Below are 13,853 nucleotides of genomic sequence, written 5' to 3'. Positions count from 1 at the left end.
TAAAGACAAGATCTATAGCCCAGGCTGGTGCCATACTTGTGATCCTCCTGCCTCAGTCTCCCAAGTGCTGTCATTATAAGGGCATGAAACCATACCCAGAATGCACCTGCTAATTGTTCCTTATTGACTCTCCCTTTCTGTCAGCTCTGTCTCTGTCTCTCTGTGTCTCCCTCTGTCTCCGTGTGTGTGTGTGTGTGTGTGTGTGTGTGTGTGTGTGTGTGTGTGTGTACACTGGCATGGAACCAGGACCTTGTGCATGATAATCTGCAGTTCACCACTGAACTGCAGTTCTCCTTCATCCCAAACCTAACCAGGCAGGCTGTGGTCTCTGATGAACTCTCCAGGGATGAGTTGGTTAGTATGGTGCCTTTGTGTCTGTCCAGGAGGTTGTGTGCTCAGCCCCAGCATCTGCCTGCAGGCCTGCCTGTAGCCATAGCAACAGTGACGAACCTTCATGTAGCCCCTCTGGGCCGGGCTTTAATAAAACACCTTGCCAGTTAATTTATCAGGAGAGAGATAGATTTCAAGGATTGTCCCATTTTACAGCTGGGATAACCGAGGCACAGAGACGTGAAGTAACCTGCCTGGGGTCCCATTAGTAAGCAGAGAGAGCGTGACTGCAGATCTAGCCCTTGCTCAAGGAATATCAGCTTTCATGCTAATGTTTATTCATGCATGACCTGGCTGGAAGCGTGGTCATCGTGGACAGAAGCTCCAGAAAGTCCTTTGGAGTTCCCCAGGGAAGTGGCCAGGTGACACCTGGTACCCAGTGAGGCGAAAACGAGGCCTGCATTGATCAGATAGGCAATCTTAGCTTTGTGCAGCCGGAGGCCCTTGGCAGGGGAAGGACTGCTTGGCCTAGAAGTCCACGGGAGGCAGAGCTAGCTCCCCCAGCGGCCGATAGATGGCGCTCGTGGCCCAACACAGCCCTTGCAGCCTGCGGAAACCCAAAGGAAACAAGAAAGCAAGTTAACCCTTCCAAACCTAGGCAGGCCAAGTAGCTGCTGCTGGGCCTCAGAGGCCGCTCCACAGCCCAGGACTCACCTGCTAGCTCCTCCTTGGCCACAGCCAGGATCTGCTGTCGCCCCTGCCTCACAGGCCATCAAGCGCTGTTAGTCCGTCCCTTGAAGGCTTCTGGAGGGCAAGGAAATCAGGGAAGGGCTATGCCCACCTTTCATCTTGGGATCTCATTTCTAAATGTATTTACTTCAGCAGAGCTCCAAGCCCACAGTTTCTCAAACAGAGGGGGGGGGGGATGGCTGGATTAGAGGCAGAGAGGCTCTGTTCAGGGTCAGCGTTAGCAGTGGCTGCCTGAACCTCAGTTTCTCTTTCCCCAGGGACTCATTCTGAGCTTCCAGGAGCCTGAGTGGACTCAGGGACAGAGGAGTTACTCGGTTCACAGAAGTTAACCTTAGGTGGTAAGCTTGAGAGAGGGTCTCACTATGTACTCCAGGCTGGCCTGGAACTCACAGCAATGTTCCCCCAACCCCAGATGCTGGCATTAAGGGCAAGAGCCCCCACACCAGGAAGGTGGGGGGCATTTTGTAGGATCTCTGTTTTCCAGCTACTTGCTTTACTTTGTTGTTCTGCACAAGGCCAACTTGGGGTTCTGAGGGACTATACAGACCAACAAATGGACTGGGAGGGGTGGTGGTGGCCCACATGAGCCTTTAATCCCAGCACTCGAGACACAGAGTCAGGCAGATTTGGTCTACAGACCAGACCAGTCTGGTCTACATAGTGAATTCCAAGACAACCAAGATGAGACCCTGTTTCAAAACATCACCACCACCCTTCCCCAAAACAGGAACAAAACCCCAACAGGAACAGCTGGGCAAACCAAACAGTTGTGGGGGACAGGGGTATCTGAAAGGATGGTGGGGCCTGTGATGAATTCCTTCCATCCTTCCATCAACCCCTTTTCTCTTCCTTTTTGGACAAGATTTCATTTAGCTCAGGCTAGCCTCACACATGATATACATGTAGCAGAGGATAACCTTGAACTTCTGCTTCTCTCATACTGAAAACTGGTGGAGGGAGGAGAGGTGGAAACTGCCAAGGGAGAGGCAATGGGAGGACGCTCAGGTGGAGTGGGTCGCCCTTCCTCCACGGAAGCAGCAGTGGGACTGGTCTGTTAGACCAGGTGCTCACACGGTGGCCCCGCCCCCTTCCCTGCTCCGGGCAGGCCAGGTGGGTTGGGGAATGGAGGGCAAGACCGTGCGCAGGAGTCGCCCTGGGTGGCAATTTGGAAGCACATAGAAGGCTCTCTCTCCGGGGTCTCACCGTGTAGCCTAGGCTATCCTTCAACTGATGGTCCTTCTGCTTCAGCCACCCAAGTGGTTGAATTACAGGTATGTGCCACCACACCAGTCATACTAGCTTCCAATTTTGCCTCTTTGCAAACTGGGGCTTCCATCTTCTGTCTTCAGACGTCATGGAGACTGGTCTGCTTCTGAACTGTAGAACCAGTTCAGGCTCAGACTGAACTACAGAAGACTTTCCTGGTTCTCCAGCTTGCAGACCGCAGGTTCCATATGGCTGTGCATATGCTTATTTCCACACCACATCTCCTCACATAGATAGAATGACTTGGGTTCTACTTCTCTGGTGAACTCCAATCCGGGATACAGGCTGGCAGATGCCAAGGGAGCCAGGTAAAAATTGTGAAGCTGTGGATTTGCACGCTAATGACAATGGTTCATTGTCAAAGAGTGGGGCATGAGAGAGATGCCTCCTTGGATGTTATGCACACAGTAATGGGCCATGGAGGGCTGCAAAGGTGAGGTCTCATAACTTGAGGCACCAGCGGGGGCTAAGAAGGGTCTCTGGTGGATGGCTGGAGAGTCCAGATTGTTGTGAATGAATTGGCCTCTAACTTCCAAGACAGCTTGATTTTAATCATATTATTAAACTACAACCCCCAGCGACCCGTGGAGCTCACTTAGCAAGCTTTCCGGGGATTTAGGCATTTCCGGCGGAAGCGGACGCTGCTAGTCATTCTTCTAATTTAAATGCTGTTGACTACGACTTCCAGTGTCCTTTGCGCCAGGACGAAGAAAGGAAGCGGAAGCTACATGAGAGCTGCTGCAGGTGAGGGAGTAGGGGGCTGGATCTCAATACCGGGCGGAGGGGGCTCTCGGGGCTCGGGAAGGGTGGCCGCTCTACGACGCGGAGGCCTAAAGGGGCCCCTATTAGTCCTGCTGCGCTGCTAATTTTCTTTCAAATTCCCTGGATACTTGGAGAGTTTACAAGAGGCAGGGGCTAGCTAGTGGCTTGCATTCTTGTTTTCATGTTATGTATTTTATACATATGGATGTTTTGTTTGCATGTACGTCTGCACACCAGAAGAGGGCATTGGATCGTATAGGAATCGGTTAGACTATTGTGAGCCACCATGTCGGTGCTGGGAATTAAACTCAAGATTTTGAAGAGCAGCCAGTGCTCTTCCCTGCTTAGCCATCTTTCTAGCCCAGTGTGGCTTGGATTCTATTACACTTCTTGGAGTTAATTTCAGGTAGATCGGATACGAGTATGAAGTCTAGCCTTGGTCACATGTATATAAAGGTCACCCTTTGCTTTTAACTGTAATTTGAAATGTGTGACACATTTCTTAAGCATCTGGGTTTTGGCTTTTTGAGAAAAAAAATTGCATGAGTCCAAATTGGCCTCACCCTGGCTATGAGGGGAATGCTCTTGATCTGATCTTTCTGCCTCCACCTCCTGAGTCGCCCTATAGGCATGTGGCTCAACACCTGGTTTATTCTGGGGGATTGAACCCCAAGGCTTTGTATATCCTAGGTTAAGGGCTCGCTCCTCCGACTTGCAGCATCAGCCCATTAAGCGTATGGCTGTTGGTGACTTTGGGTAGGGCTGCTAGGCTTCCTCTCAGTGCTCCGTTAAGGTCTGTCTGGAATAGTAAAGCTCAGATTATACTGTAATACAGCTTGTTTGCCCTCTTAGCTCATGGCTTACCCAGACAAGCCTGCCTTACATTTTATTAATTTTGGAGTTATTCCCCCAGCAAGAGACTGGCCCGTAAACAAGTTAACAGCTGGTGGTAGGTTGAATGGCATATGTGGCTTCTATAGAGAGGAGCTTTAAAATGATTTATGCAAGAGAATCTTCTTAGATGTGTCAGCTGGTAGGGCGATTGCCACCAAACCTGATGACCTAAATTTGATCCTCAGAGTCTTGACCATAGAAGAAGAGAATCAGCTGTCCAAATTGTTTCTGACCGTATGTGTGCTATGGTATGCCTCATCTCCCCAGTTTAAGGGAGAGAACCTTTTAAGAGAAAAAGCTGCTGGGCAGTGGTGGTGCATGCCTTTAATCCCTGCACTCAGGAGGCAGAGCCAGGCGGATCTCTGTGAGTTCGAGGCCAGCCTGGTCTACAGAGCAAGATCCAGGACAGCCAGGGCTGTTACACAGTTCATACTCATCCTTCAAGATGCAGCACAAACCATCTCCTTGGTGAAGCTTTGCTTCTTCAGTACACTGAAACATTCCTCAGAGCCCAGCACCACCCTACAAGCTAGGGTTATAGAATATTGAAGGTTTGGTCTCCAGCTGGTGGCCTGTCTCAAAAAGCAAACAAAAAATAGAGGGAGGAGGAGGAGGAGGAGGAGGAGAGGCTCATGATATAGCTTAGTGAAGAGTACCTGCCTAGCCTGTGCATAGGCCTGGGCTCATTCTTGCACACTGGTTTGTGGGGTGATGGAGAAGAGCCTATCAGGAGTGGCTCATCAGGGACCAGGGATAGCTCAGTGGTGAAATGTTTGCTTAGACCCAGGGTTCCACCCTTAGCACGGGAGAAACAAAAAGTGCTTTATTGGAAGGTAACTTTAAACAAGACTGATAATGTGGAAGTGGATAGAGTTGGGTAGGGGCTGTTGAGTACCTAGGATCTAGTACCTAAGATCTAGGACCCTGTAGGTGTGGCAAGGAATTGAATAGAGCCTGGCTCCTGGTCTCCCTTACTTCTGTCTGGGGAGGCAAAGGATGAATTCATGAAGAAGCCATCAGTATCCAATGGCTCTTAGCTTTCACCAGGGCATCTGAATCACTTTGTTCAAGATACATATATCTTGGCTTCACAGCCAACTTCCTTGTGTGTGATTTGCCAGGAAGTTCATTGCTGTGATAGATACCTAAGAAAAACAGGATGAGAGAGGAAAGATAGATTTTGGTCCACAGTTCAGAGGTTCCAGTCTCTGGCTGTTTGGACTCATGGCTACAGGTCTATGCTGAGGCAGAACATCATGGTGGAAAAGTAGATACAGGGCAAAGCTGCTCATATTATATTAGCCAGGAAGCAGAGCAAGAGAGAGAGAGAGAGAGATGGAGGCGGGGGAAGGACTAGGGCCAGGTTATACCCTTCAAAGACACATCCCCAAGGTCTTGCTTCCTCCAAATAGGCTCCATTTCCCAATAGCCTGTGAAATTAGCATCCTCATTTATTCAGCTGACTCTCAATAGAGCCAAGAGCTAGAGAACAAACCTTCAACATTCTATAACCCTAGCTTGTAGGGTGGGGCTGGGCTCTGATGGTTTGCGCTGCATTGTGAAGGATGAGTATGGACTGGTTCTCTTGGGTCGTCTTCTTGGTTGACCAACTGCTGGTTGATGTCCCGGTTACCGCAGTCATATTTGGTTGGGTTTGTAAAAATGACCTGTGCAAAGTTTTGGGAGTTGGGGTAGGAGAAGCACTTTGAAAGTGGGCGAAATGGCAAGGGACACGCACTAGGTGTGCGTAGGAGTGTGAGAACAGCTGTTTCAGTTAGAAGGCTTGCTGCTGAGTTCCTCCCTCTTCCTGTTCCTAGGCAGCTTTATGAAGTGGGTATCATTATCCTTAGAATGGTTGTATAGCTTGTCAGAGTCTATTCAGAGTCTGGCAATCATCCTTTCCCACCTCTGAGGGTTCTCGACTATAGGAAAGAAGCTGGGCTGGGGTTAGGGGCTTGTAGAATTAGTAGGGTGGCTGATCAAACCATCTAAGGCAAGATGGTGTGGGTGGTTAAGAGCATAGCTTTGAGTCAGATACTGTGGGTTCAAATCCCAGCTTCATTACTTGCTAACTGCATGACCCTAGGCAACTTGCTTGATCTCGTTAAGCCTCAGTCTCCTGGCTTGTAACATGGGAGCAATAATACCCACCTCATGGGGTTGTTATGAAGATCAATGAGGTGTACCTGGCGGAGAGCAATTGCTTGCCACCTGGAAGCTGCTGTAATTAGCCCTCCCAAGTCTCTGGGCTGTGGTTGTGCACCTGCATCTCATTCGTCAGCACAGTATTTCCAGGACACGCTCATCCTGGCTGGACTCACTTTATTACGGATGACATTGGAGAGAAAGGATGTCAGTAGATGTGTCCTGTTAATGTAGCTTGGCCTGGTGCAGGCTTTAATCCCAGCACTTGAGAAGTGGAGGTGGGCCAGAGAAATGGTTCGGTAGGTAAAGGTGCTTGTCACCAAGCCTGAAGACCTGAGTTCAATTCCTGGGACCCGTATGGTGGACAGTGACAACAGACTTCTGGGAGTTGTCCTCCACAGGTGTTTCATGGCACATGTATGCGTAAACACACGCATGAGATACAATTATATAAAAATATAATTTAAAATCACTTGCCAGGCAGTGGTGGTGCATGCCTTTAAGCCAGGGCTACACAGAGAAACCCTGTCTCAAAAAATTCAACCACCACCACCACCACCCTCCAAAAAAGAAAAAGACTTATCTTCATTGTGTGTGTGTGTGTGTGTGTGTGTGTGAATGTATGCCACATATGTGTGGTGGTCAAGGAAGCCAGAAGGCATTGGATCCCCTGGAGCTGGAGTTACATGAAGCTGTGAGCTTAGGTGGGTGCTGGAAACTAAACTCTGGTTCTCTGCAAGAGCAGTACATCCTCTTAACCACTAAGTTATATCTCTAGCCTCTTATTTATTTAGATAGAGTCACATGTAACCTAGACTGGTCTTGAACTTGCTATGTAGCTGATGATGGTCATAAACTCCTGATCCTCCTGCCTCCACTTTTTTTTTTTTTCCAAGACAGGGTTTCTCTGTAGCTTTGGAGACTGTCCTGGACTAGCTCTGTAGACCAGGCTGGCCTCGAACTCACAGAGATCCACCTGCCTCTGCCTCCCCAGTGCTGGGATTAAAGGTGTGCACCACCATCACCTGGCTGGTTTTTTTGTTTATTTGTTTGTTTGTTTGTTTTTTGGTTTTTCAAGACAGGGTTTCTCTGTGTAGCTTTGCGCCTTTCCTGGAACTCACTCTGTAGCCCAAGTTGTCCTCAAACTCACAGAGATCCACCTGCCTCTGCCTCCCCAGTGCTGGGATTAAAGGTGTGTGACACCACGGCTGGCCGGTTTTGTTTTTTCAAGACAGGGTTTCTCTGTGTAGCTTTGGAGCCTGTTCTGGAACTTGTATGTAGACAAGGCTGGTCTCAAACTCACAGATCCACCTGCCTCTGCTTCTTGAGTGTTGGAATTAAAGGCATGTGGTTGTTGTTGTTTGGGGTGGTTTTTTGTTTGTTTGTTTTGTTTTGTTTTGTTTTGAGACAGTCCTAAATAGCACCAGGTTGGCCTCAAACTCACAGAGACCCACGGACCTCTGAAATACTGGGATTTACCATGCTTGGAACAAAAAAAAAATTCTTTTTTTAAAGAAAAGAAATGTACTCCACCCCCCAAAAAGAGAGAAAAGAAACCTATTAAGTAGCTATGATGTTTATGTAGGCTGAATCTCACTTATTTCAGAGGCTGAGGCAACAGGATTACAAGTTCAGGGCCAACCTAGGCTACAAGGTAAATTCAAGGCTAGCTTGAGTAACTTATTGAGACATACCACCTACCATCTAAATGAAAAAGGGGTTAGGATTGTAGATTAATGATAGAGTACTTGCCTAGCATGATCAAGAATTCAGGTTTAACTTTTCAGCACTGAAGAAGGAAGAGAGAGAGGCAGAAAGAGAAGAAATGAGGAAAGATCACGTGGCTCAAGAACTAGTGGGTCAGGCCTCACCTGATGAGAGGTTTGGGATGAGGTACTATTATGGTTGATATCTGATTGCAAACTTGACAGGATCTGAAATCGCGTTGAAGGTGAATCTCTGGGCATGTCTGTGAAGAAGTTTCTAAACTCCAAGAGTGTGGTGCCATCCCATGGGCTGGGGGCCCTGGACTGTCCTAGGCTTTCTGTTGCTAGGATAAAACATCATTACCAAAAGCAAATAGGGGAGGGAAGGGTTTGTTTTAGCTGTTTCATATCACAGTTCATCATCAAGCAAAGGAAGTCAGAACAGGAACTCAATGCAGAAACCTAGAGGCAGGAACCGAAGCAGAAGCCAGTCTCCTTTCTTTTTCTTTTTTAAAGATTTATTATGCGTATAGTGTTCTGCCTGCAAGCCAGAAGATGGCAGCAGATCTCATTACAGATGGTTGTGAGCCATCATGTGGTTGCTGGGAATTGAACTCAGGACCTCTGGGAGAGCAGCCAATGCTCCTAACCTCTGAGCTGTCTCACCAGTCCCGTCAGTCTGCTTTCTTATAGCTCCTGGGATTAACAACAACCTAGAGGGGCACTGCCTACTGTGAGCTGAGCCCTGCCACATCAGTCATCAATCAGGGAAATGCACCACAGGCTTGTCCACAGGCCAATCTGGTTAGGGCATTTTCTCAATTGAGGATCCATCTTCCAATATGACAAGCTGACATAAAAACTAGTCTGCACAGCATAAAAAGGAGCTGTAGCCAGGTGTGGCAACACACACCTTTAGTCCCAGGTAGAGAGGGGAGGAACTCGAGTTCAAGGCCAGTCTGGTCAACATATGGAGTTTCAGGCCATCCAAGGTTACGTAGTGAGAACCTGTCTCATAAAACTGAGGTGGGGAAGGGCCCGGGAGAGAGAGATCTAGTTGAATGTAGGTATTCATCGCTTTCTGAGTTTTGGCTATGGCTGCAATGTGATAACTATGTTATGCTCCTGAAGTCATGACCCACCCTGAAGAATGTGCTCTCTGAGAGCTAAAATAAATCCTCCTTCAGCTGCTTTTGCAGGTACATTGTTTCAGCAAGACGAGTAACTCATGTAGGATGCTTGATGTATCAAAAAGAGGGGGGACTCTGGAAGTGGGGAGCAGGGTCTCTTCATTACTGGAGTAAGCTTGCAGTAACTGGCAGGGCTTCCTAGGGTCTCTTCTAGGCCAGGAAATGATAGTGAGAGCCCCTAGCTAGTTCAGATCCTAACCCTGGGTTGAGGCTGAAGGAAACTCTGTCCACCTCTTTTCCAGGTGACAGCAGCATGGCTGTGTCCCAGACTTTTCTGCCGGGGCCTACCCATGAACCTGCAGGTGCCCTGATAGAACCTCTGCCTTGCGCTGGAAGCTTGGCTGAGGGCTTCCTGGAGGAGGAGCTCCGGCTCAATGCTGAACTTCGCCAGCTGCAGTTTCCAGAGCCTGTGGGTGTCATCTATAATCCAGTGGATTATGCTTGGGAGCCACACCATAACTACGTGACTCGATACTGCCAAGGTCCCAAAGAAGTGCTCTTCCTGGGCATGAACCCAGGACCCTTTGGCATGGCCCAGACTGGGGTAAAGGCCTGACTTCCTCTGGTGGGTGGTTCTGAGGTGGATGTTTGCCTGGGTGTGCTGTGGAGGAACATGTAATTGGCTGGGAGGTGGGTGGGTCCTCCACCCCGTCCCCTGCAGGACACACACTGGCTCCTGTGGTCTCCAGCCCTCTCCTGATGCTTTCTCTGTTCATAGTTAACCAAGCACATTAATGGTAGTTCCGTTTCCCGTGAGCTCTCCACTAATTGCCTCTGAGAGCCTTCCCTTCCGCCATCCTGCCCTATACCTTACCTTGCCGGATCTCCTTTTCCCCTAGAGTGGTTGGAGTCAGAAGAGGGGCTGGGACTGCTGGATCCTCCAGGAAGACTGGCTGGGGTGGGATGGGAGTATAGGAGCTGCCAGGCATCCTGGTGACAAGTCTCTGGGTCTCTGAAAGGTTCATAACAGAGTCAGGAGCAGCTCGGCCTGCTTTCCCTTAGGGATCAGGATGAGTGACTGCTGTTCAGTACATTGCAGGTGGGGGAGGTAAAGAAGCCTCAGGGCAGGAGGCTCAATCGCTTTTATTGACCCCAGCTGAGTGATGAAAGGTGATCAATGATGATCGATGGAAATGACAGCCTGAGGCCTGGGGCTGGGAGGGTACCCAGAGTCAGCCTGTCCTGTCTCCTTTTGCCAGGGCTAACTTTCTGTCTCGGGAGATCTGTCTATCTGTATTAGAACCGTACCCTCTGTAGGGCATGTTCTGCCTGTATTTGGTCCCAGCACCCAGAGAAAGTAGAGGCACACGGTTTCTGTTGGTCGCTATTCATGGTGGGAAAATGGACAGGGGCAAACCACAAGGCTGGGAGTCCATAACACAACAGACTTGAGGGTGCAGGTGGGGGGGTGGGCGAGATCATCATGGCAGCCTGATTGTCCCTGAACTCCAGTCTGAATCCCCTTGTGTCTTTCTCCTTCCCCCACAGGTACCTTTTGGGGAAGTTAATGTGGTCCGGGACTGGTTGGGCATTGGGGGCTCTGTGCTGACCCCTCCCCAAGAGCACCCTAAGCGACCAGTGTTGGGGCTGGAATGCACACAGTCGGAGGTGAGCGGAGCCCGATTCTGGGGCCTTTTCCGGTCCCTCTGTGGTCAGCCGCAGGTTTTCTTTCGTCACTGCTTCGTCCACAACCTGTGTCCTCTGCTCCTCTTGGCTCCCAGCGGAAGAAACCTGACCCCAGCTGAGCTGCCAGCCAAGCCACGGGAGCAGCTGCTGGCGATCTGCGATGTATCCCTCTGCCGGCAGGTGCAGCTGCTAGGGGTGCGGCTGGTAGTGGGAGTGGGGCGGCTGGCCGAGCAGCGGGCGCGGAGAGCTCTAGCCGGGCTGACCCCGGAGGTGCAGGTGGAGGGGCTCCTGCATCCCTCTCCTCGAAACCCACAGGCCAACAAGGGCTGGGAGGCAGCAGCCAGGGAAAGACTCCAAGAGTTGGGGCTGCTGCCTCTGCTAACGGGTGAGTGCCTGGCCAGGTCTAGCACACCTTAGAGACCCAGTCTTGCACAGTAGATGCCAACACACAGGGTTTACTGGGCTCTGTTGGAGGAACTGTGTTTTCAGCCCTCTGGGCTGTCCTCTCATGGCCAGGCAGACTCTGATTCCAGGGCGGGCAGCTTTCCTGCTGTCCTGTCTCCAGGGGCTAGCTTTGCACACCATGAGCAGAGGGTGGGCCTTTGCACACCTGCCGTCTCATTTCCTTGGGAGCCTCTGTGTGCACAGGGTCCTAGATAGGGATGTCTGAGGTCATATTTGACCTTTTGGAGGAAAGATAATTTTAATTTTAATCTTTCCTGTTTTGTTTGTGGTTTTGTTTTGTTTTTTTTTGGCACTGCCTCATGTACACTAGGAAAGCTAACACTGACCTACCTCATCCTTTTTGACACTAATTGTACATATTAGTGGGGTTCAGTGTGATGTTTCCACATATGCATTAAGTGTGTACTGATTGAGTCCAGCCTCCCTTTATCTGTCCTCTCCACACCTCCCCCTCCCTCAAGATTCTTTGCAAAATGGGGGTTCTGCCTCCTGGCACTGATGTGAGGTGTGAGGACTGAGGGAACACTGCAGAGTGCTTTGCAAAGGCTGGTATGTGGTGCTCACTACATACACTTCCTGCTTGCATCACTCTGAGATGATGTATCAGTGCACTAGGAGGGACTTCTCAGTCCCCCTGAAGACTTTTCCTTACTGGGAAAGGACCAATGTTATGAGAACTTCAGCCTGTGATTTTTCAGACTAAGCATTAAAGACTCCTAAGCCTTCTTGTGTTGGTTCTCTCTTCCCGTCCTGCACTTCATTGGTGGGAGAACATTGCTTTTAGGATATTTCCTCCCATCTCTTACCTACTCACTGTTTGAAAAAACTTTTCTCAGGTAGCTTGGGGAGGGGTGTATGAGACCTTTAATTACCGTAGCCAAGCTGTGGGGTTTTTGGTAGGGGGCCTGTCCTGTAGTTCATCAGGTACTTGGGGCACTGTTGGGATTGATGAGGAGGCTGGTGTTCCTCCGTCTCTTGAATTGGGTAATTAGTGGTTAGGGCTAGAGAGTGAACCACAATGGGAACAGGTCTTAGAACCACCTTAATGAGGACCATGTGGTCTTCCTATCTCCTGGGACACAAGTCATCTCTGACATTCTAAAAATCAGTAAGATTTTAATCAACCATCCTCAGTTCCTGAGAGGGAAACTAATCTTTGAGGTTTCCTCAGTGATAGAAGTGTCATTATTATTCACATTGGAGCCACAGAGCACAGCAGGATTTGTTGAGCTTTGACTCAGATGGAGTCCAACCCACTAGAAAGACCAGCTCTATGCTTTGAGGGTCGGAACTTTGAAGGGTGATCTCAGCCTGAGTGCCAGGATGGGACAAGGCTGGAGATTGAGTTCAGCTAAGTGGCCCATGATCTTAACCAATTATACCTACCTACACAGTGACCCTGACCAGAACTCCGAACACTAGTTTCTACCAAGCTTGCTGGTTGGTGAACACATATATGTTTGTTTCTTTTTGGGTAGTTGATGCTGGTTTGTATATTCATTCATTCATTCATTCATATTCTCTATGTGTCATTTTAGAGTTGAACCCAGGGTTTTGTGGATGTGACGTGTGCACTGCTCTGTCACTGAGCTAAATCCCTAGCCCTTGATTTGTATTTGTGATAAATTGTAATAAATAAATACAGTGTTTTTATTTCATAAGTTTTGTTTTGCAAATTACTGAAGCTGAAGGGTTTCTGGGAACGCTTGAATTTATAGCTAGTTGGGAAGAAGTGCAACTGGTATCTGAAGATGTGGGATGTCTTTCTGTGTGCTGTGAATATGCGTTGCTATGATTGGTTAATAAAGAAGCTGCTCTGGCCTATGGCGAGTCAGGTTATAGCCAGGCAGGAAATCCAAGAGAGAGAAACAGGAAGAAGAAAGGCAGAGGTGGGGGAGGCTAGCCCGCTGCCCCAGGAATAACATGCCAGCAGACCAGTAACGCCCCAGCCATGTGGCAAAACACAGATTACTAGAAATGGGTTAATTTAAGATGATTGAGCTAGCTAGCAAGAAACTCAAGCCATTGGCCATACAGTTTGTAATTAATATAAGCCTCTGAGTAATTATTTTATAAGTGGCTGAGGGACCATGGGGCCGCGTGGAACCAGATGAACACAGGACCACAGGACTGGAGAAAACTTACAGCTACATGAAGTGACAGGAGTCATATTGGGGAGCCTCCCTAAGCTGGTAGAGTCTGCAGACTCCAGATCATTGTCAGAACCACCTCACAGCATCACACCACCCCATGCTGTGGGCTCCTGGCCTCTCTGCAGCTACTGCTAAAGATGGATCATGTGGTAGCATTGTGAAAGCTACAGGGGTGAAGCTGCTGCATGCTTGCGTGTTTAGCTGAGGAGAGACTCTGGGGGTGGTCTTGAAGACTGGGAAAATGAGAGCTTTCCAGGGATTAGTGAAGGCTTGGCCAGGTGGAATAAAAAGTGAAAAACAAGTCAGAGCCAGCTCATGAGGGGTCTTGACCACTAGGCTGATCTTGGAGAATTTAGAGTTCACAGTGAAGAGAGTCAGATGCATGGAATACAGGTGCAGAAACACCCAATAGCAGCCCACAGATGAAGGAGACCAGTCAGGCAAGCATTATCATAGAGCTACACCCTAGGCTGGAAAAAATTTATTTTGCTCACATGTGAGCACTTCCAACCCATGGACACTTGGCTGTGTTGCTCCTGCCCTCCGCCCCACAGTCCATCTATGTT

At 49.2% G+C, this 13,853-nt stretch overlaps 1 protein-coding gene across 1 annotated transcript; it reads left to right on the top strand.

Moving 5' to 3' along the window:
• Nucleotides 1-3,044: 3,044 nt before the first annotated feature.
• Smug1 (single-strand-selective monofunctional uracil-DNA glycosylase 1) lies at nucleotides 3,045-12,639 on the top strand. The gene is made up of 3 exons (XM_036208200.1): nucleotides 3,045-3,090; nucleotides 9,286-9,587; nucleotides 10,532-12,639. Exons 1-3 carry the CDS (start codon nucleotides 3,075-3,077, stop codon nucleotides 11,084-11,086), a joined length of 873 nt encoding a protein of 290 aa, XP_036064093.1. The 5' UTR covers nucleotides 3,045-3,074; the 3' UTR covers nucleotides 11,087-12,639.
• Nucleotides 12,640-13,853: the final 1,214 nt, after the last annotated feature.

Source organism: Onychomys torridus, chromosome 16, assembly GCF_903995425.1.
Source record: "Onychomys torridus chromosome 16, mOncTor1.1, whole genome shotgun sequence".
NCBI classification, from domain to species: domain Eukaryota; kingdom Metazoa; phylum Chordata; class Mammalia; order Rodentia; family Cricetidae; genus Onychomys; species Onychomys torridus.
The sequence above is the reverse complement of the archived record's forward strand: the minus strand, read 5'-3'. Positions and strand labels throughout refer to the sequence as shown.

What these genes read in the sequence shown, in the direction of transcription:
- Smug1 (XM_036208200.1), top strand. An exon ending in TTGGCATGGCCCAGACTGGG is followed by an intron (nt 9,588 to 10,531) that starts GTAAAGGCCTGA and finishes CTTCCCCCACAG; the next exon opens with GTACCTTTTGGGGAAGTTAA.